Source organism: Mchenga conophoros, linkage group LG18 (genome assembly GCF_057382185.1).
Source record: "Mchenga conophoros isolate Kocher_MC1m ecotype Shallow Benthic linkage group LG18, M_conophoros_male_GT1.1, whole genome shotgun sequence".
NCBI lineage: Eukaryota > Metazoa > Chordata > Actinopteri > Cichliformes > Cichlidae > Mchenga > Mchenga conophoros.
In genome coordinates, this window is record NC_140543.1 from 36,646,544 (window position 1) to 36,670,760 (window position 24,217).

The following is a 24,217-nucleotide window of genomic DNA, read 5'->3' on the forward strand; positions in this document are numbered from 1 at the left end:
TTTACATGAGATGAATGGCAGAATGGCAGAATGATAGAGACGAAATACTGTTAATCTGACTGTCTGCAGGTTTACACGCAGTTACTGTCCCTCTGTTTACAAAGGCAGAGACGTCACGCTGTCATTATTTTACTGTAGTTGGTTTCTCCTGTGTAATAATGTTCAACATTGCATCAATACATTTTTTTTTGTTACTGGGAGTTGGCACCCTGTTAGTGAGGTTGCTTAAGCTAAGTACTCTTTAAAATGCCAGAATAGGGAGGATGGAGCAGGTTTAAGTTTATTAGATTGATCAGTGTTGCTGAACTATGAAATATTTTTTGCATACAGGTCTAACAGAATAGCTTTAGTGTTGTTGGTTATTTAAACTTGAGTATGAACTTATACAAAATGCAGCAAGATATTAAAAAACAGTTTTATTGATTAAAAACACTATATCGGATTCATATCAGTATCGGCAGATATCCAAATTTATGATATCGGTATCGGACATAAAAAGTGGTATCGTGCCATCTCTAGTCACTATTGGCGACTCCAATAGGGTTACCTGTCAACTGTGGTGTATGTATGTATGTATGTATGTATGTATGTATGGTGAAAGTCCCTCTTTTTGCTCCTCCCCTCACCTGTGGATGGACGGTGCTGTTACCGTGGTGACAGCTTGGATGTGTTTCAGTCCTGCCTGGTTATCACTGCAGGAATCTTTCACATTTATTACAGGTAATAACTCTGATTTTTCTGTGTATTATGAACTAAATGTATCCTGATACACACAGAGATGGATGAGCAGAGGTCACATGATGAAAGAACAAACATGGAGTCTTTGATTGATTTAGATATTTATTGATGAATGCAAACAAACCTGACACTGAACCATCGTCCAGCAGAGCAAACCTGATCACATGACCTGCTGACCCAAACAGTGCAAAGCTCCATGGCAACAACAACAAACAGCCTCACATATGTTAACAGAGGCTGTTAGAAGCACAGAGTCTTTACAGTCTTTCTCCTGTTTGGACACAGATCTCTGCACATCTTCATCACAGTTCCTCACAGACGTGCAGAGTGTGTGGATATCAAAGCTAAGTTTCCACCATGTTTGTAGTCTGTACTGGGACTCATGGAGCATCTCTCTATGAGCACTCAGTGCTTTAAACAGTGAGTCCCAGTTTAACCAGCAGCCTTCACACCACACATCACACAGACATGGAAACTTCAAACCTCAGACTGAAGACACCATCAGAAATAAATAGATTGTGATGAAGATGAAGAACTGCAACAGTTTGCTGTGGTTTCTTCTGTTCCTGTCAGAAATAAGAGTCTGGCAGCACTTTGCTCTCCTTCCACATGTTTAAGGAGGAAGTGAAGAAGAGCGAGTGAGTCGTCTTCCTCTGTGGGCCCAACATCAGGCAGCAGCCACGTATTTTTAAAAACCCAGCACACTGCTTCAGAAACATTGAGTCAGGTGACCAGAGTCATGTGATCAGTGAGGTCTTCAGTCAGGACGTCACTGCTTCAGGACCTGATTCAGAGGTTTATAAGGACGTGGATCATTGGTGCTGATGTTGTGTGAGAGCTGGTGAACCATGGGGAACATAAATAACAACCAGGCCATCAGCAGTTCTACCCCCAGCTCTAAAACCTACATAATACACTATACATATAGTTATATAGGTTATAGTATGTTGTATATACACGTAGCTGAAGCAGTTTCATTTGTAGCTTCACGCTGCACTTCACATGTTTGTCCACCAGATGGCAGCACAGAGGCCTGTGTTGGAAAGCTTTGAGTAACCAACCAGGAAATATCTGTGTGTAAAAACAGCAACACAAGAATCCAGGATGAAGACAAGAAACTCAAAGCTCACAAAACAGGTGGAGCTAATTTTGTGACGTGTTTGTGTAAAAACACCACAGAAGTGAATCATCAAAGTTTCCATGTGAGCTGATGATGCTGCTGCAGAGTTTCTGTGAACCTCCTGTGACCCCGCCTCCTCATACAGAGACATCTGATTGCTCTTCAAACTGCATCACGTGGACACATGTGATTGTGTGTTGTAGTATTGATCCCAATGCTGGTATCAGTCCTGGATCAATAACACTGGATGGATGCGTTCAGCATGGAGCCCTGAGCTGTGTTACAGACAAACATGGAAACTGACAGGTCTGTGTCATTCACAGTCTGTAACACTTCTAAACAACAGAGGCTGACCCAAGTGCCTCAGAGCCAGGCACGCTCACATCACAGCTCTCTAAATAAGCCAGTTTCAAAATAAGAGCTGAAAGCTGTGTTTGCTTGTGTTAGCTTATTATTGTGGAGACTAACATTCAGTGATCATGTGTTCAGACTCATAATGATTACTCTCAGAAATCCTGATCTTTGTATTTACTGTGGATCAATAACTGAGATTCATGGTATCACACAGCTGTGCTGCTGCTGATGTCAGCACATCTGGAACAATACGAGGTATCTGCTACCAGACTGAGCAGGACGTGAGACCTGTGGACTGTTTAAAGCTGTCCCTCCACAGCTCACTCAGACCTGATCCACACCTCAGTGATATTCTCTGACTTCCTCAGTAGAGACAGAAACCATTCAGATCTGGGACCATCAGCTGACTGATGATGTCACACAGACTGTGTTTTTCAGGAACAGTGATTCTGATGTGAGCCTGCTAGCTGACAGCAGACCTGATGAAAGCACATGTTCACATCTGTGAGGACAGACTGGACTCTTTGACTGCACCTTGGTTCTCCTCAGAGGTCTGTACAGGAGCATGTCCACCCCCACTGAAGATCTCAGTCACTGTGAAACATAGAAAGCTGCTTGTGTGGCCTCTGCCTCACATGTAGATACAGCTACAGGTTTCTCTGTCAGTCAGACTGAAACAGTGTCCTGATGCTGCATCATTCAGCTCTGTGCCCCAGTCAGCATCACTGGGAGCTACCAGTGTTTCTGCCCTTTTCCTGTAACACTACACTCAGCACAGGCTCAGCTGGTATCCAGTGTTGGACTTTGGCTTCAGCTGCTGTGATAGATCCTCTAACATAGATCAGCTCTGCTACATCTTGTTAGATAAGTGCAGCTGCTGTCATGTCCTGATGTTTCTCTGGCTCAGCAGCTTCTCCATCAGAGGTTCACATGGAGCTGATCCAGTATCTCCAGTAACTGTGTTCTGTGCCTCACTGGTTCATCCTTCTGTCTGTGTGACGTCAGTCAGATGTTGAAGTTAAACTCTGTAATCTTCACTGTGTCACAGAGTTCAGTGAGTCCCGTTATTCACAGTATCAATCAGATCATCAGAGAACAGCTGATCAGCAATCAGTGGTGCCAACAGCGCCTCCTGTGGTGAGAGGATGCAATAATGCAATGTAGCATTTTTCCACTCAACACTTGCAGTCATGGAAACTGTCTGTTGGATCTGTGTGACGTTGCTTTCTTGGTTAGAGTTCCTCACAAATGTCCAGATGATTCTTCTAATGAGGCGTCGACCATGTTTGCAGCTCTTTGGAAGAAAACGTCGCCCTTTGCCATCCTTACTTTTCTTTGACTTCTTCAAATGCAGCTGAACTCCAGCTGGTATTTTCTTGGACTTTGCAGCTGTTTCTGGTCATCAGTTCATTCCTGCAAACCTCTGAAGCTGAACAACAATGATGCTGCATTGCTGGCTGATCCCAAAAGGTTGATTCTGTTCATCTGGACGTTTTCAGAAACGTTTGCTCACTGATCAGGTGACTTCTTCAGTCTCAGCTGACTGCAGCTTTACAAGCTTACAAACAGCACATTTGCACAATGACTGAAAGCAGCAGCACCTGATATATATGATACTAATATAATACATATACATATATAATCCATACTAATGATGAAGGAACTGAGCTCACAGTCCATTGTTCATTCAGTGAACTACTCAGTTTATTTTGGGCCTCAGAAATGCTCACTCTGTTTGTACATCACTGTCAGCAATAGACTCATTCTGCTGTGTGGACAGGAACACATGTGACATCACTTCCTGTTTGTTTGTGACTGAAGAAGTTTACAAGGAATCATTTAGAAGAGTTTCAAACATCAACTGATTGAATCCATGAATGTGAAAACGTGTTTGTGAGTGAAAGAGACAGACATGTACAGACTGAACTATCTGTTCAACAGTCAGAGTGTTTCTGTAACAGGAGACACTCTTTACACTCCACTCAGCACAGGGACACTGAGCCACCAGGAGACCAGAACCTAAACCCAGGATAAAGAGTTTGAGTGAATGTGGTGTTGAAGGTGTGGAGGTGGATCAGAGTGTCAGAGGAGACTCTGTAGAAGGACAGAGTGCCAGCAGGACAGTCCACATACACTGCTGCTCTGTTAGAGACAGAGGAGGAGGAGGAGGAGGAGGAGATGGATGTTTGTATGTTATTGTGCCAGACAGACTGAGGACCATCATCAGAGCAGACCAGACTCCAGGACTGATCATTTCCTCCAAACACACAGTCATTACTGCCTCCTTTCCTTCTGATGCTTCTGTAACTCACTGATATATAAACACATCCTCTCCACTCGACCTCCCAGTAACAGCGACCAGTCAGACCATCTCTACACAGCAGCTGATAAACATCAAATCTGTCTGGATGATCAGGATATGACTGAACCTCCTCCACACGTGTCACCTTCCTGTTGTTGTCAGACAGTTGGAGCTTTGTGTTCACTGTGTTTGTGTCGATTGTGAGTTGACAGGAATCTGATGGAGAGAACAAACACAATCCAGCTGCAGTTATTGATCCATCATCTGTTCATTGATTGACACTTTGATGATGACTCCTGACATGATGAAGATGGTTGAATGTGTGCTGCTTTGTTTTCATGAATCCCATTAAAAACACACTTACACTTCCTCAGACCTGGTCTCAACCATCGGACTCCAGCAGGCTCCACCCTGAAAGGAGGAGGGGGGTCAGAGCAGCACAGTCAGCATGCACACATGGACATTACATGGCTCTCACACACACACTGTTACACACTGAGCTCAAAGCTCGGCTCCACTGTTTTATTCAAAGAAATCTACATTTATTTATCAGCACATTTAAAAACAGCTTGAGCCAAAGTGCTGCACAGAGTAGAGAGAAAATAGGAAACATACACAGTAATGACTATAAAGACTGGTCAGGATTGAAAGCTACAGAGTACAAATGTGTTTCCAACCGGCTTTTAAAAATGTCCAGTGTTGGTGACGACCTGATGTGAAGGGCGACTGTTCCAGAGTTTGGCTGCAGCCATCGATAAAGCTCACCTCTGTTTTTACGTCTAGTTCTGGTCAGAAGCTGCTTATCTGCAGACCTGAGGGCTCCACTTGGATTCTTTTGTTAAAGAGAGATAAGATGGAGCCAATCCATTCACAGATTTAAAGACAACCAGATCTGGAAGTGGATTCTACCACGTACTGGTAACCAGTGGAAAAAGCTGGTGATGGGTCGTCTAGCACAGACCCACCGCTGGAACCAGACAATTGATGAGGGAGAGAACTGTGACAGCGCCGTTCCTTCACTTGACCTCAGTCGCTCTCGTCTGCTCCCTCGTAACACTGCTCTTTATTGAGCTTACATGAATATGCACAAGTTCATTATGACGTCTTACACAGGTATGAACAAAGAGTACCAGTCTGTGCATAGCGTGTGTGTCTGTGTGTGTTCCAGATGTGACCCTGTGAAGACTCCCCAAAGCTGGTGCTAAGAGTCCAGCGGTCCCCCTAACAAAGGGCTCTTATACTTAACCAGACACAGAGCAGGTGTTCTCCTAAACCATAAATCAGTAAGAGAAGGTACGACCTCTCTCATGACCTTAAGGTGTGTGTGCATGCCAGAGCACTCTGGAAGGCACACAGAGTCTTTACAGACTACTGAGGCTACGTCCACACGTACACGGGTATTTTTAAAAACGGAGATTTTCCGTTTTCGTTTTAAAAAATAATCCCGTCCACACATAAAGGCAGAAATGAAGGAAAACGCTGCCAGGAACATGCCAAAGCAGCAGGTGGCGCTATATTCCTAACCTGTAGAAATGTTGGCCAATCAGAAGTCTAGAAGCCTTGGTGGGAAAAAGTAAACAAAGCTGGGGCATAGAAGCAGAACCGAGTCGTCTGTGTGGAGGGACAGTAACTGTGTGTATATGTAAGCATTTAAACACAGCAGAGAGTAGAATTAACAGTATTGTAGAAATTCATTTCACCCAAACAATAACGTGGCGCACAGTGTGACGTCAAAAAAGGCGCACACCTTTGACGCTGCGTTTTCTGCGTTTTCTCCGTTTTTCTCGTCCACACGTAAATGCAAAAACTGAGTTTTCGAAAATATCCACCCTGGTGGATATTTTTGGTGGATAGCTAATAACAGCAGTCTATTTAGCAGTAGCTGCTCACGTTGTTATAAAGTAAAGGAAAACGATATGAGCATTAGGTTCTAATGCGTATCTGCCTTGAATTAGACGTAGGTGCTAATGGCAGCCTACTTAGCATTAGCAGCTCAGATTGTTGTAATGCTAGGGTAAGCATTACAACAATGTTGTAATGCTTACCCTAGCATTACAACATTGTTGTAATGCTAGCATTAGCCGTTCACATTGTTAAAAAGTAAGTGTTAACATTAGTGCATAATGCTAATTCGCATCAAATTAGCGTTAGTTAATAACGGCAGCCTATTTAGCATTAGCAGATAATGTTGACCTTGGCCCACTGGAAAAGTTAACAACTAAAGATTTAGGAGTGTTTCTCGATAGCTCTTTCTCATTTGAGAAACAAATAAATTCTGTTATTAAAACCAGCTGTAAGGTTTATATTGTTGATTGTCATTTATGCTTAGAAATATTTACTCATATATGCTTAGAGTTCTATAATCGATTGCATAATGATAGAGGTTTGATCCTTAGGCTACGTCCACACGTACCCGGGTATTTTTGAAAACGCAGATTTTTCTATGCGTTTGCACCTTTCGTCCACACGTAAACGGCGTTTTTGGTCACTGAAATTGGTTCGTCACTGAGATTTTTAAAAACTTAAGTTACAAAATGTTGTCTCTGTCCAAATATTTATGGACCTAACTGTAGGTCTACTTTTAAGGAAACTCTCAACATGACTTATCAGTTATCATTAATGTTCCTGCAAACAGACTCCTTGGAGACCCCCTACATAAATATCCACGTACTATCCAGCTAGACTAGTGTGTCTGTCCCTGAAAATATTCCTGCATGTGTGATTGTTCATGTCTCATCTGCAGGAAACAAACAGGAAGTGAGTGAAGGACACAGGAAATGTTTCCAGCTTGTCCTCCTCTATCAGACATTCTCTCCATACCTGAGAGTGTCCAGTCTCCAGCCTGGATCCTTCAGTCCAGACGACAACAGCTTCATTCCTGAGTCACCTGGATGATTGTAGCTCAGATCCAGCTTTCTCAGATGGGAGGGGTTGGAGCTCAGAGCTGAGGCCAGAGAAGTACAGCCTTCCTCTGTGATCAGACAGCCTGACAGACTGCAGACACACAAAACAACAATCTATCTTTTAAAGATCATTTTCTGTTTGTCACAATAACATCTATCCATTTACATCCATTCAATGTAACTTTATTTAAAAGTGACAATTCCCAACAGACAACAACAGTCGTCTGAAGCTGTTTAACAGTGTAAGGCCTCCAATATTAGAGAGAAAGCCCCAAAAACCAGACAATCCACTGTGTGCAGCACTTGGTGATGGTGGGAAGGAAGAACTCCCTTTGACACAACGATCCTCCCAGTGAAAACAGGCTCCTGGAGGAGAATCTATCAATCAATCTTTATTTATAAAGCACTTTTCATACAAAGATATAGCACAAAGTGCTTTACATGGTTAAAAGCGCCCCCCCGCCCTCCAACTCACTCCCCACACTCTCATTAACATAAACGATCATGGATACATATCCCCCCCCCCGCACACACACACACACACACACACACACACACACACACACACACACACACACACACACACACACACACACAAAGAGTAAAATTGGGCTGGGCACACATGAGCCAGGTGAGGAAACACTATCACAGGGAGCCGGTTACAGACTGCAGCCTCCAGGCTGGGCACACAGCATATAATATAAATAGAATAACAGGATAGAATAAATAAGCATAAAATAAATAAACGCTAAGTAAAAGCTAAATTAAAAAGGTGGGTCTTGAGCCTGTTCTTAAAAACATGTACGTTCTCTGCGGCCCTGAGCTCCTCCGGCAGGTTGTTCCACAGACGAGGACCATACCACTGAAAAGCTGCCTCTCCGTGAGTATGTGTCCTGACTTTAGGGACAATCAAAAGGCCAGCACCAGAGGACCTCAGGGTCCGCGAGGGTTCGTATGGTAAAAGCAGATCTGAGAGATAAGAAGGCCCAAGACCATTAAGACATTTAAAAACCAGTAAAAGAACTTTAAAATCGATCCTGAAACACACGGGGAGCCAGTGCAGCGATTCTAAAACCGGTGTAATGTGGGCCCGCCCTCTGGTCTTCGTCAGCACACGAGCTGCCGAGTTTTGCAAGAGTTGTAAAGTTGAAATATTCTTCTTAGGAAGACCAGAGAGCAGGGCATTACAGTAATCAATGCGACTGGTAATAAAAGCATGCATCAGCATCTCTGTGTTGGCCCGAGAGAGAATAGGGCGGACTCTGGCTATATTTTTTAGATGATAAAATCCAATTTTGGTTACATGTTTAACATGTGGGATAAAACCAAGCTCAGAGTCAAAAATAACACCCAGGTTTTTCACTTGTAGCGAAGGACATAGTGAAAATGCCTGTAATTTAGACAAGAGTTTCTCTCTCTGAGCCTCAGGACCAACAATTAAAACTTCAGTTTTGTCCTGGTTAAGCTGTAAAAAGTTTTCTGCCATCCAAGATCTTATATCCAAGATACAGTTAAAAAGGGCATCCATTGGTCTGGTGTCATCAGGAGACACGGAGATGTACAGCTGCGTGTCATCAGCGTAACTGTGGAAGTTCACTCCATGCCTCCTGATGACACTGCCGAGAGGCAACATATACAAATTAAAAAGTACAGGGCCTAGAACCGACCCTTGAGGCACACCATATGTCATTCTATGGATCTTAGAGGAGCATGTATCCATACTCACCATAAAAGATCTGTCAGAGAGATAGGAAGTGAACCAGCTGTGTACAGCACCAGAGAGGCCCACCATGTGTTTCAGTCTGTTTAAAAGAATAGCGTGGTCTACTGTATCAAAGGCTGCGCTTAGATCCAGTAGCACCAGCACTGAGAGCTTTTGGGCGTCCCAGTTACATCTAAGATCATTTAAAACCTTTAGGAGAGCCGTCTCTGTGCTGTGGTTCACCCTAAATCCAGACTGGAATATCTCCAGGATCTGTCTATCATTGAGAAAATCAGTAATCTGAGTAAAAACAAGTTTTTCTAAGATTTTATTTAAAAATGGTGAGTTGGATACAGGTCTGTAGTTATTAAAATCATTACAATCCAAATTGCTCTTCTTCAGAAGGGGCCTCACCACCGCCGTTTTAAAGGCAGCAGGGAAGACACCCAACTGAAGAGAACAAAGCTCAGCTTCAAAAAAATCTACCATGACTGGTTGCAGGGTGAGGGGAAAGAGAAGAGATGAGCTCAGAGAGACACAAAAGTTAAGGACATGCAGTCGTGACATATAAAAGCATCAGGAGTGAAAAGAGGGGAGTGGAGAAGAAAGCAGAGCATCATCAACAGCCTGAGCCTATAGCAGCATAACTAAGGGATGGTTCAGGGTCACCTGATCCAGCTCGAACTATAAGCTTTATCAAAAAGGAAAGTTTGAAGCTGATCTTCAAAGTAGAGGGTGTCTGTCTCCTGAACTCAAACTGGGAGCTGCTTCCACACCAAGTCCAACATAGCTAGGCTGAGTCGTTAGATTAGTCCAAAGTAAAGTCAGAAAGTCATTATTTGTGTCACATTTTAGTGGAAATGTACAACAACTGTCCAAAAGTTATTTCTAAATCTGATATTAAACAGTTTAAATGGTGAAAAAAGCTGTAAAGAAAACAGAGTCAATAAAAGCCTCTTTACAGGGTCACCAGTTTAAAACTCAGACATTTAAACTGGTGATTCTCCTTCTCTGCTCCATTTCCTCTCTAGACTTCCTGTTCCTAGGAGGGATTTGATTGGCTGAACGTCCTTTTAGCCTTTCTTTAGTTCTTTGGGTGCTAATCAAAGAGGAAAACACACGCGTCATGTGACGTGACATAAGGAGCGCTCTGATTGGTTGGGATTGACAAACTATGGTGCTGTTTGCAAGCTTAGCTTTGCAGAGGCAAGAAAATCTCTTGGGATGCTCCACAGTGACGTTTCCACACTTTGGAGCTTCTGAAGTGCAGATGTTTGGAAACGCTGCTCCAACGTGTGGTTCAAACACTCAGATCACGTGACCTCAGCTGCCACAGGTGGCATACCTGCGGCTTCCATGTTAGCATGTTAGCTCCAACAGGTGGTCAGTGTGAGAGCAGAAGATGATATCAGTGACATCCAAACAAGGAAGGAAGAGACTGTTGAAGGCAGCGAGCTGTGACTGCTGTGAACAGTGTCCTCACACTATTTTCTCCCTGTGTCAACATACATGAGGCTGCTTCAGCTGCAACACACCACAAACACCTTTATACAACTAAATATACTGAGAGCACACTGCTGTGGTTGCTGTGGTAACATCCATATATCCAGCTGTTTGGGGCCGAGTCTGCTTCCTCATCCTTGGTTCAACCCTCAAAGTTTGATGCGTTTTTTTGAGATTTGGTTTTATTTGTTGTTCTATACACTGTGAAACAAAGCTAGAAGCCCCTGTGGTTCAGCGGGGGACTCAAACCCAGGACCCAACCTGCTCCAACAACAGTCAGAGGATTTTATTAAGTCTCATTTTCTGTTCATTAGGAAAACATCAATAATGAAGAGCACATGTTTATAGAGGCACATTCAGACCAATGACAACAGTCCATTCACACTGACCTCCACCTTTTTAAATGTGAGTAAACACATCATGGTTCTGGTGCTGACGTGGTATCAGGGACAGGTGATGATTTTGAACTCAGTCTGAGGTTTGATTACATTGAACCTGCACTGCTTTCTCCTGTTTATGACACATTTATACCCAAAGTCTCAGCTGGATAACAAAGAACGAGGAGAAACACATTTGTTGAGAGAATTGTTAACAAATGTGGTGAGAGTGTTGTAATAGTTACAGACAGAACTATGATTTATTTATTTAAATGCATTCCAGGACGTTTTTTACTCACGTTATGTCGCTTCCACGATGTTATTTTTCTCTCCTACAACGTACGTTACAATTACATTAGCATGACCATTTATCCAAATTAGGCGATGACGTCATTCAGCGACTTCCAGCAACTTTTAGGACAGCCAATAGCAATTTTCCTTACTGAGGAGTTGGCAACACTGCTAGGAGCAGTGGGTGGATGGCAGCATCATCATGAAGGATCAGTGAGAATAAATCATCATCCACAAAGAAAACCAGTCTGAGTGTCTGACGCTCTTGTTAGAAAGACGCAGTCGCAGCTTGTGGGTGCAGTTAGCTGGTTTGCTAGTTAGCTGGTTTGCTAGTTAGCTGGGAGCTAACTCACTCGAACATTTAATGCTAAACTGTCTAAATTGTGTGAGCAGCATTCATTGCTGCTCTGTGTTACTCTCCAGCCTCTCTTTAACTTATTCCTCTCAGTTTTTTTCCTCCTTACAAACTAGAAAACCTTCTTTTTCAGCTTCTCCTCCACACTCAAGCTGTGGCTAAGGTGCTACCAGCACGCATGCTCGGTGTGTCCAAATTCATGGGCTGCTTCCTCCTGAGCCGCATTTGTAGACCGATAACGTCACAGCGACGCGCCGAAGGCTGTCCAAATTCGTGGACTCCTCCGAATGCAGCCGACAAATGCGTCCTCCTTTTCCCCGAATTTGAAGGATGGGTCGGGTGTGTCCTTCGTGGCCCACCATATCCCAGAATTCATATTGCGGCCCAGCCAAACTCCAGTTTCTGGTAATGGCGACCGCTACTAAGATTTAAATTTACTCTTATTAATCTTTCTGGGTCACAAAACTTTTAACATATTTTCAGGCGAGAAAGTAGTTGTGTAAACATCAAATATCTGCTCGGTTTATCAAGATATCGCATATTTGCAAAAGTGCTTCGACGTTTTCGGAGACGTCTGCTACCCACCAGCTCGACAGCTAGCCGGGAGCTCGAGGGTCACTGATGCGGCCGAGAACGGCACAACTCCCGGCACATCATTTTCAGATCACCGCAGACTTTCGCTAATCAGGTTAAAAGTAATATATAAGTCACTTAGACAACCTAAAAATGTCATTGTTTGGCTTTTTCAGTGTTTTATTTGTTCGTGAGTAAATCGGTTTGGCTGAGATTAAAGTTATCAGATTAGATAAAATAAAACTATGAATCCCCCGGGTGGGTTCGTCCTTGGTTTTTACACAACTGAATAAACGTCAAACAGAAAACTGATTAAACAGACGTGTGAGATGGTCAACAATTTACACCAGTGTCCTGTTATATTTTAGATAGCAAGGAGCAGACGGCCGAGTTTATTAAACTCCACCGAGACAGCGGTGACGCTAATCAGAAGGCTAGACCGTCCAATTTCACGGCCGTTTACTTCCGGCCTACCCGACCTTCTGAGGACCCGGCCCACGTAGACCGCGAAGGCCGGGTGCTCAGGAGGAAGCAGCCCATGAATTTGGACACGACCACAGTCTTTCTCACTCAACAGTTACACTCGTCACCCAGACTAACACCACTCCACATGTTCACAACTAGGAGGCGCTAAAAGACCACATACAGTGAGATTATCAATAAATGTCTGCTGTGTCTGACAGTGACTTGAGTTTTTACTAACTGGCTACATGAGCAGGATTAGCTGCAGTGCTATCTTTGTAAAAGAGACTCAGCATTAGAACCAAACAGAAACATTTCTACTTTTTCTGCAGCACCAGCTGGATGCATGGAGCCTAAACTCCAGTGACAATGAGACACATACAGTGTGACTGCTGTGACTTTACAGCTGGGCCTCATTCACTGACATTAGTCAGATATGACTGACTCTAGGGTTGCAAAATTCCCGGAATTTTCAAAGATGGAAACTTTCCATGGGAATAAACGGGAATTAACGGGAATTTATGGGAATAAACTGGGAATTTTCAAAATTGAAGGTTGGCTCTTCTTAGGGAACTTAAATATAGTTGAGCAAAGTATATTTTAGCATAATATTGACAAAAACAAACAAATGCAATTCAAATACACTTGAATATCCATGCCATTCCTTAATCACATGTACAGAGCACATGCTTGCTGCATGGCTATTGAGACCACCTACTGGCACTGTGCATGCCTCCATCACATGTACACATGGACCACACTTTTGAGCCTGAAGGACAAAGAGTATTGAAGGCACACATTTGAGCCTGTGGACTTAACAAGTGAGGTAAGTTTTGATGATATTATGGGAAAATATATTCATTAAATGTTTAAATTGTGAATATCACATAAAATGTATTAATCCTATAGATAGCAATCTGATAAGATGCTAAATAAAATGCTAGCATCTGTTAGATGCTAAATAAGCCATAGCTAGTATAACATAAAGAAGATGCTAGCTTCCTCATTTGGCTGTTTTGTTTTGAAGATCATTCCAGTTGTTTAGCTAGCCTTACTATTTATATCTGTTTATTATCATATTGCAATTGTATTATTACGATCTCTTGCATTGCATTAGCATTTTTACAAGCTCTTGTTTTATTTTACAGAAAAATGCCACATGCGCTATCTGATGTGTGGAGACATTTTACACCAGCTAATGTGCAAGGGAAACCTGTATATATGTGTAAATATTGTGATAAGACGTACGTGAAGAATGCCACAAAAATGCAGCAGCACATTGCAAAGTGCAAAAAAATTCCTCAAGGCCCAACACATGCAGCAGCCAGGAGTTCCACTCAAGGGGAAAATGAATCTGTTTCAGCTGTATCAGAGTCAGATACCCACTCATCAGCTCCTGGTCCCTCTGGCATCAGAGGATTCTTTGATTTTATGGATGACACTAGCCAGAAAAACGCAGATGAGTGTTTCGCTCGTGCAGTCTATGCAACTGGCTCACCCCTGATGCTGACATCCAATGTGTACTGGAAGAGATTTTTGAATGTTCTCCGACCAGCATACATTCCCCCAACCAGACATGCATTGTCTACTCATCTACTGGATGAAGAGTTCAGTCGAGTTCAAGCAAAGGTGAAACAGACCATTGACCAAGCTGACTGTATTTCAGTCATCACTGATGGATGGTCCAATATCAGGGGACAAGGAATTATTAACTACATAATCACCACTCCTCAGCCTGTGTTCTACAAGAGTGTAGACACAAAGGAAAACGGACACACAGGCCAATACATTGCAGATGAGCTAAAAGTGATCATCAATGACCTTGGACCAGATAAAGTTTTTGCACTGGTCACTGACAACGCAGCCAACATGAAGGTTGCCTGGGCACATGTGGAGGAGACCTACCCACATATAACTACTATTGGCTGTGCAGCCCATACACTAAATCTTCTCCTAAAAGACATAATGGCACTAAAAACAATGGACACTCTGAATAAGAGAGTGAAGCAAGTTCTGAAATATGTTAAAGGCAAACAAGTAACTTCCGCTACATTTCTGTCAAAGCAAAAGGAAAAGAACAAGAGTACTACACTGAAGCTTCCCAGCATAACGCGATGGGGTGGTGTTGTTATCATGTTTGACAGCCTTCTGGAGGGAAAGGAGTCTCTGCAAGAGATGGCCATATCCCAGTCTGTAGGCATCGACAGTGACATCAAGAAGGTCATCTTGGATGATGTGTTCTGGGAAAGAGTATCTAGCAGCAGGAAAATCCTCAAACCTATTGCAGCAGCAATAGCGAAGATAGAGGGGGATGGTGCCATCTTGTCAGATGTCCAGTGCCTTTTTGCAGAACTCAAAGAAGAAATCCAGACAATTCTGCCCACTTCCCTACTACTGAAAGCAGAGGAAACGGCTGTGGTCAAGTCATTGGAACAGCAGAGGGAGCATGCACTGGCTTCATGCAGCCAGTGCATGCAACAGCATACATGCTGGACCCCAAATATGACAAGGGCATACTTTCTGGGGAAGAGATCAACGGTGCCTATGCGGTCATTACAGCCATGTCTGACCACCTGGGTCTCGATAAAGGCAAACTTCTAGGCAGTTTGGCAAAGTATCGAACAAAGCAAGGCCTTTGGAAAGGGGATGGAATATGGCAGTCATGCCAGCACATATCTGCAGCCACCTGGTGGAAGGGACTATGTGAATCTGAGGCCCTTGCACCTGTAGCCTCCATCCTCCTCCAAATCCCACCATCATCAGCCGCCTCCGAGCGCAACTGGTCACTGTTTGGCAACACCCACACAAAGGTTCGCAACAGGCTCACAAATGTGAGAGTGGAAAAGCTGGTCGGCATTCGGGCAAACCTACGGCTCTTTGAGCCTGACACAGAGCCATCCTCAACAAGGCTGGAAAGTGACACTGAAGAGGAAGACTCAGAGTTGGATGCTGAGGAAGTGGACATGTTGTTGGATGATGATGAGGTCCAGGAAGAGTCTATTGACGGAGCAAAAATGAGAAAAGAGGATTGCTTGAAGGAAGATTTGCATGTTTAATGGGACGTTTTGGAGGATAAGTGGCATTTTTCATTTAACCTTTTGAATGGGACTTTGTGGAGATTTTTGGACAGGGGGCATTTTTGAATGAGCGGGGTTAGGGGATGGTAATATTGAACTCAACATTTCTGTTTTTATTCATCCATGAAACAAGTTATTGAAACGTGTTCTATTCTACTGTACTTACAAATAAATCTGTTGAAATATCTGTTGAAAACATTTTGCATGGAGGTTTTCTTATGATTTCTGTTTATATTTATGCTTGGAAATAATATATTCCCAGTTAGTTCTCCTAAATTCCCATTAATTTCCATAATTCCCATTATTTCCATGGAAAGTTTCCAATATGGAATATTTCCAAAATTCCCAAGCTTAACTTACCATGGAAATTTACCAGAAACTTTTTGGAAATTTACCGGAAATTTTCCACCCCTTTGCAACCCTAACTGAATCTATATCACACTTAAAGCTTCCTGTAAATGAAAGAATCAGTGAAAACGAGGCACTTCAGTTGATTTTAAACAAAAACTCTGAACATAACCTGATCCAGACCAGGTTATTGGTTCAGCATCAGTAACCATGGTGATGTAGCCAGGTAAACACAGAGACAGACAATTTATGCTCACAATCACACATCTCCAGTTAACCTTGCATGCATGTTCTTGGACTGTGGGAGGAAGAGTACCTGAAGACAACCCACATAGACCACACTATCGCCCCTATTTACAGAATTATAATCTAATTAGATGATAAAGTAATAAATTATTTGGTATTTTAATAAAAATACATTTTAGCAATAGTTTATAAGTCAACAATTATAGTTTTAAAAAAAGTGACAAATCAAACAGTCAATAAATCTTCTACAGCTGAAACTAATGTAGAAAATGTCGGGGGAGGAAGTAAAAGTAAAAACCAGAGACGATAACTACCAAAATAAAACGGGAAGTGAATAACATTCAAGCTCACTTTAAGCTCAACAGTCAAATTCAGTTTTATATTAATCTATTGTTTTGAATTTTTGTTTACATTTTATGTTTAAGTGAGGCAATGAGTCATATCACTATGACCAAATATATATTTCATCTTTTCAGTCAGAAATAATCAATTGATCATATTTTTATTACTAAAATTTTCTGAAAATCAAATTCTGATATCTGAACAAACAGCTCTGTAAAAACCTTCAGAATACAGGAATCGAACTAGAAGGTTTGGTGGATGAAGCACTGCTAAAATAAAGAATTTGGACTCAGAGGAGCAGATGGGACATTTCATTGCAAATGAAAGACAGAAAGTGAACAAATATCACTAAAAACCCCAGACGCTAATTTCTACATTAAGACTTTTTTCAAATCAATTGACTGTTTATGCAGTAATAGAAATCAGGTTTAACATGATCGTCGGTGGAACATTTTAAATCCTGACCTGAGAGTTTCCATTTTACAGCGTGGACTCTTCACTCCAGCAGACAGAAACTTCACTCCTGAATCCTGCAGGTCAGAGTTACTCAGGTCCAGCTGTCTCAGACTAGAGGACTGGGAGCTGAGAGCTGAGGACAGCGCTTCATAGCCTCTCTCTGAGAGCTTACAGTGACTCAGTCTGAAAAATGACACATAAACATTAAACACTGTTATTAAATTGCAATGAGGGTGCACTAAAGAGTTTTTAGATTTTTTGCAATAAATCCTGTTTATTGCAACACTAGGTCAACACTAGGGCTGCACAATTAATCGTTAGAAAATCGCGATCTCGATTCATACTTGTGTGCGATCTCATTTCCAAATGACAACGATTTAAAAAAAAAAAAAAAAAAGACGACAATTGTACTGCATTTTGATCCGGGACGTACTCTGCATGAAAACAAGCGCTCACTCTTCCTGCTCAACAAATGATAAGGGCGGAGCCTTATACCACGTGATACAGAAGCTGCCGTGTGATGCTAAAATTAGCAGGAAAAAACAACGGAGAGCACGTCAGGGATGACGAGAAAGTGACAGGAGAAAATCCGTCCCGGTCAACCACCCAAACACCAATAACGGGAACCTTATACAGCGCTTCCCTATACCCGTCGAACTCGCGCAGGCACAAAGAAACTACGGAGGCTATTACTTATCACCTGACCAAAGATATGGCTCCATCAACACTGTGCAAAACGAGGGATTTAGGAAAACGATCAACACCCTAGACAAACGCTACACAGTGCCGTCCCGCAACTATTTTTCTATTGTTGCACTACCTGCTCTGTACACGCAGCGTCGAGCAACGGTGGAGACAGAATTTCAAGCAGGACAACATTTTGTTGTTTTTATGTTTATTTATTGTTTTTATGTTCAGTCTCAACTGTTATGAAGTTGATGTGCAGTTAATAAGTGCAATAAATATTTATACTGGAAAAGAGAATCGTGAGAGAATCGTGATCTCAATTCTAAGCCAAAAAATCGTGATTCTCATTTTATGCAAAATCATGCAGCCCTAGTCAACACTAAGAGATGACACTAACATAAAACTATTACAGAAGTTTAACTGACTTTTTTCCCCATTTAGTGGCTTCTTATTGGTTAATTCTGTCAATTCATGAAAAGCACAACATAACTTGATCTCACCTCAGAGTATTCAGTTTACAGTGTGGACTTCTCAGTCCTGCAGAAAGAAACTCCACTGCTGGATCCTGCAGGTTGTTGTAACTTAAGTCCAGCTCTCTCAGTGTAGAAGACTGGGAGCTGAGAACTGAGGACAGAGCTTCATACCCTCTTTCAGAGAGATCAGGGACACTCAGCCTAAAAAACAAAAACAAAATAAAGACATAATCTGAAAAATTGTCATTTGATAACAAACTGTTTGTGATTAATTTAAATCACTTCTTGTGTTGAACCTTTGAAAGAAAGACAAATGTCAGTGTGCATTACTATTTATGGCTAAAAAACGTTTTAGTTTAAAAATGTTCCCTGTGTAAATATAAAGACCTGGAACTTGTTCATTAAATGCTAAACAAAAACAAGTGATGACTCATTCTGTGAACAGGTGACAGTAGGGCTGCACGATTTTGCATAAAATGAGAATCACGATTTTTTGGCTTAGAATTGAGATCACGATTCTCTCACGATTTTCTTTTCCAGTATAAATATTTATTGCTAGGGATGGGTACCGGTGTCCGGTGCCATGATGGCACCGGTTCTGACATAAACGGTAGTAACCAGACCGAAAAGCAGCGCACATTTCGGTGCTTTATTTCGGTGCTTTTTTTTCCTGAGCTGTGATACACTTCTAGCCAATCATTTTACGTTCCCGAGGATAGTAGGCGGGGCCGGGTACGTACGTTCTGTTAGAGCAGAGCTACAGATTAAAAATGTCCAAGGCGAAGCGGTCAAAGTCTGGCTGTACTTCACAGCAAAAGATGCAAACTCAGCAGCAACAAGTGCTTTAAGCTGATACTGTGATACTGTCAAAGGAGGTAACACCAAGAATCCGATGAAACACCTGGCGACGCATAGCGTTTTTTTTAAAAGCCCAGAAATGCGCCGTATTTGATAGCTTGCTGCGAGACCTCACACCGAGCGCATCTACTGCGGGTGTGGTGCCTGTTATCGACCCGGAGTTAGAACATCCCCCAAAAACCCGAAGAGGAGAGTCCTGGCCCCTAGCCCTGCCAGTGTAGCAGAAATGATGAGGATGATGATGCAGCAGCAGCCGTTCTTCTCTGCGTGAGTAGCTTAATGTTGTTCGTGTGTAATTTACGTTGAGTAGGCTAACCACGTTATTACATTAATGCAGGTAAGGTGAACTAGCAAACATCATCATAGCTACATGCGGCTGTCTTCTTGTTTGATGGCAGATACTCCCTTCACCCTGGCCAAAAAGGCTAAAATGACCAAAGAAAAAAAGTGGAAAACAGTTAAACATGAGAGGTTTTTGGACAAAGTTTGTGTTTTTTCCATTGTTTAAGCACTGCTTCCAGTCAAGAGTGATACCATATATGCCCCATAGCTGCAGGAAAGGCACACATTGTTATCTTTTTACAAAAAAACAGCTGAGCATGAGAGGTTTTTGGACAAAGTTTGTGTTTTTTCCATTGTTTAAGCACCGTTTGAGCACCGTTTGAGCACCGGCACCGTTTCAAAAGTACCGGTTTGGCACCGGTATCGGATAAAACCTAAACGATACCCATCCCTATTTATTGCACTTATTAACTGCACATCAACTTCGTAACAGTTGAGACTGAACATAAAAACAATAAATAAACATAAAAACAACAAAATGTTGTCCTGCTTGAAATTCCGTCTCCACCGTTGCTCGACGCTGCGTGTACAGAGCAGGTAGTGCAACAATAGAAAAATAGTTGCGGGACGGCACTGTGTAGCGTTTGTCTAGGGTGTTGATCATTTTCCTAAATCCCTCGTTTTGCACAGTGTTGATGGAGCCATATCTTTGGTCAGGTGATAAGTAATAGCCTCCGTAGTTTCTTTGTGCCTGCGCGAGTTCGACGGGTATAGGGAAGCGCTGTATAAGGTTCCCGTTATTGGTGTTTGGGTGGTTGACCGGGACGGATTTTCTCCTGTCACTTTCTCGTCATCCCTGACGTGCTCTCCGTTGTTTTTCCCGCTAATTTTAGCATCACACGGCACAGCTTCTGTATCACGTGGTATAAGGCTCCGCCCTTGTCATTTGTTGAGCAGGAAGAGTGAGCGCTTGTTTTCATGCAGATTACGTCCCGGATCAAAATGCGGTACAATCGTCGTTTTTTTTTTTTTTTTTTTTTTTTTTTTTTAATCGTTGTCATTTGGAAATGAGATCGCACACAAGTATGAATCGAGATCGCGTTTTTCTAATGATTAATCGTGCAGCCCTAGGTGATAGGCAAGACTGTAAGTATGTAGCAATGAGAGGGAAGGCTGGCTCATATCCTGGTGAGTGAGGGTTAGTTACTCTAGGAAAAGGTCAAGGTATGATTGAGAGATTCTGGGAGACTGAACCAGTGAAATGGAAATTCGTTCAATTAAAGCAGATATAGTGATTAGTCCTTCCATCAGTCGTCCACAAAGCAGTGAGATAAAGTCTCAAGTCTCATTCTGCACAGTGTAAATGTCAGTGTCCTCCGGGTCCTCACTGATCATTGCATTCTGTCACAAATTGTCATGGTTCACAGACTGTGTACAGTCGGAAATCAAAGTGCACGACATTGGAGAGATTGAAAAACAATCAAGCATGCAGATCTAACAACAGGAAACCAGAAGAAACACGAGGAATATAATTGATTCAGCAGCTGCAGATCCTTGGAGCTGTACTGGTGAGGCAGATTGTAACATATAGAAGTGAACTCATCTTCAGCTGAGCAGTGCACTGATGCAGAGCAATAAGACCAGAGGAGCAATGAGGGAGTTGATCACCTACGGCTCCATCACAGTCTTTGAACGTCTTCAGTCAGTACAGAATCATGCTGCGAGGCTTTTAACCAGCACATTAGACTGGACATTACTCCAGTTTAATCTCTTCACACTGGTAACCAGTTCATTTTAGGCGTTATTTAAAGTTTTAGTCCTTACTTTTAGTCCCAGTTTATGTTTCTGACTTTCTACAATCCTACAGCTCTTCTCACATCTGAGATCTTCCAGTCAAAGGCTTTTACTGGTCCCACTAACTCATTTATTCAGACTCTAGTATTCAGAGTGGCCTTTAACTAGTTTTAGGCTGTATGATGTTCAGTGTTTGCTGTTTAATGTTTTTATCTTCTGTGTTTTTATTGCCTGTTTCTATTGTAAAGCACTTTGTGGTTTTTGACCTGTGAAAGCTGCTGTATAAAGAAATTTACTTACAGGATGATTCTGGACGTGACTTTGATAAAAGCTGACACCCAGATATGTTTAAGACACTCTGACATTTACTGCTGCCATCAAACATTAACTATAATATACTGTATTTAGTGCTGATGATCATGTAAAAAAATATGTTTAAGTTTTTAAGGGTCCATCACACATGATACTGTTTATGTTATAAATAAAGCCTGATCACATGTTTACTCACAGAGCTTTGTTGGAGGCTTTGATCACTGGCAGCAGCCTCAGCAGAGCCTCCTCTGAAGCAGAGTATTTCTTCAGGTCAAACACATCCAGATCTTCTTCTGATGACAGTAAGATGAAGACCAGAGCTGACCACTGAGCAGGAGACAGTTTATCTGTGGAGAGACGTCCTGATCTCAGGGACTGTTGGATCTCCTCCACTAGAGAACGATCATTCAGTTCATTCAGACAGTGGATCAGATTGATGCTTTTCTCTGCAGACAGATTCTCACTGAGCTTCTTCTTGATGTACTGGACTGTTTCCTGATTGGTCTGTGAGCTACTTCCTGTCTGTGTCAGCAGACCCCGTAGGAGAGTCTGATTGGCCTGCAGTGAAAGACCCAGGAGGAAGCGGAGGAACAAGTCCAGGTGTCCATTTGGACTCTGTAAGGCCTTGTCCACAGCACTCTGGTGGAGAGATTGAAGTTTTGGTTTGTTAAATAATTTAGATTTCTTGGAGGTTGTTTGTTGTTGTTCCAGCAGATTGAGTCCAGAGTTGATGAAGGTCAGATGGACATGAAGAGCAGCCAGAAACTCCTGAACACTCAGATGGATGAAGCAGAACACCTTGTCCTGGTACAGTCCTCTCTCCTCTTTAAAGATCTGTGTGAACACTCCTGAGTACACTGAGGCTGCTCTGATATCGATGCCACACTCTGTCAGGTCTGATTCATAGAAGATCAGGTTTCCTTTCTGCAGCTGATCAAAAGCCAGTTTTCCCAGAGACTCCATCATCTTCCTGCTCTCTGGACTCCAGTGTGGATCTGTCTCAGCTCCTCCATCATACTTGACCTTCTTCACTTTGGCCTGAACCACCAGGAAGTGGATGTACATCTCAGTCAGGGTCTTGGGCAGCTGTCGTCCCTCTCTGGTTTTCAGCACATCCTCCAGAACTGTAGCAGTGATCCAGCAGAAGACTGGGATGTGGCACATGATGTGGAGGCTTCGTGAAGTCTTGATGTGGGAGATGATCCTGCTGGCCTGCTTCTTATCTCTGAATCTCTTCCTGAAGTACTTCTTCTTCTGTGGGTCAGTGAACCCTCTGACCTCTGTCACCATGTCAACACAATCAGGAGGGATCTGATTGGCTGCTGCTGGTCGTGTGGTTATCCAGAGGCGAGCAGAGGGAAGCAGGTTCCCCCTGATGAGGTTTATCAGCAACTCATCCACTGAGGTGGACTTTCTAGGGTCAGTTAGGATTGTAGTTTTGTGGAAGTCCAGAGGAAGACGACACTCATCCAGACCATCAAAGATGAACACAACCTGGAAGTCTTCAAAGCTGTAGATTCCTGCTTCTTTGGTTTCAGTAAAGAAGTGATGAACAAGTCCCACCAAGCTGAACTTTTCCTCTTTCAGCACATTCAGCTCTCTGAAAGTGAATGGAAATATGAACTGGATGTCCTGGTTGGCTTTGTCTTCAGCCCAGTCCAGGCTGTATTTCTGTGTTAAGACTGTTTTCCCAATGCCAGCCACTCCCTTTGTCAGCACTGTTCTGATTGGTTCGTCTCTTCCAGGTGAGGCTTTAAAGATGTCTTCTTGTCTGATGGTTGTTTCTGGTCTGTCTGGTTTCCTGGATGCTGTTTCAATCTGTCTGACCTCATGTTCATCATTGACCTCTGCAGTCCCTCCCTCTGTGATGTAGAGCTCTGTGTAGATCTGATTCAGGAGGGTTGGGTTTCCTGCTTTAGCGATGCCCTCAAACACACACTGGAACTTCTTCTTCAGGGTGGATTTAAGGTTACGATGACAAACAGCAGCTGGAAGTTCTGAATAATAATAATAAAAATACAACTTCAACAATCATATTTTACAAATCGCTGACGACATTTTCTGACCCACTGAGAAATGACTGAACACACTGGTGTCATGAGTGTCTCATTTATCTAACAGCTTAAAACCTTAAGTAAGAAATCCTCTTACGTCTCTGCAGACGGTCAGCCAGCTCCTCCTGCTTCATTCTCCTCAGGAAGTCCACTGTGATCTTCACAAATGCCTCTCTGCTGCTCCTCTGCTCATCATCCTCCCTCTGAAACTCCAAGCACTGGGGCTTATTTGGATTCAGAGCCTTCTGGATCTTCTTCAGCTCGTTCTTCACAAACGTGATGATGTTGTCCTCCAGCAGCTGGAACAGAATATTTATGAATGACCCACCACTCTGAACTTCAGTCCACACAACATCCACTTCTTTACAATCAAGAAGCATATCATCCACGATCTCCTCACCAATTATAAGTTTGACTTTATCTGATTAACTGAGAATTTCTCCACAACTCCACGGTCCCAAAACGCTGATTCTGTTCATATGAATGCAGCGATTTCAGTGGGAGAAACATTTCACTGGTGTTCAGAGCTGAACTACCAACAGGTTGATGATCGAAGCCAGAAACTTGGCGATGTTATAGGTGACAGAGTTGATCATACAGACAGCTGG

General features: G+C 42.7%; 1 protein-coding gene across 1 annotated transcript in view; it reads right to left on the reverse strand.

Moving 5' to 3' along the window:
- Positions 1–832: 832 nt before the first annotated feature.
- Positions 833–24,217, reverse strand: part of LOC146554348 (protein NLRC3-like) — a 34,969-nt gene continuing 11,584 nt past the window's right edge. The window contains exons 4-10 of the mRNA XM_085253234.1: positions 23,707–23,908; positions 21,752–23,552; positions 18,337–18,510; positions 17,159–17,332; positions 7,335–7,508; positions 4,879–4,925; positions 833–4,730 (exon numbers count right to left, since the gene is read on the reverse strand). Coding sequence (XP_085109360.1) covers positions 4,195–4,730; positions 4,879–4,925; positions 7,335–7,508; positions 17,159–17,332; positions 18,337–18,510; positions 21,752–23,552; positions 23,707–23,908 — 3,108 coding nt within the window. The 3' untranslated portion in view covers positions 833–4,194. The remainder of the gene's footprint in view (positions 4,731–4,878; positions 4,926–7,334; positions 7,509–17,158; positions 17,333–18,336; positions 18,511–21,751; positions 23,553–23,706; positions 23,909–24,217) is intronic.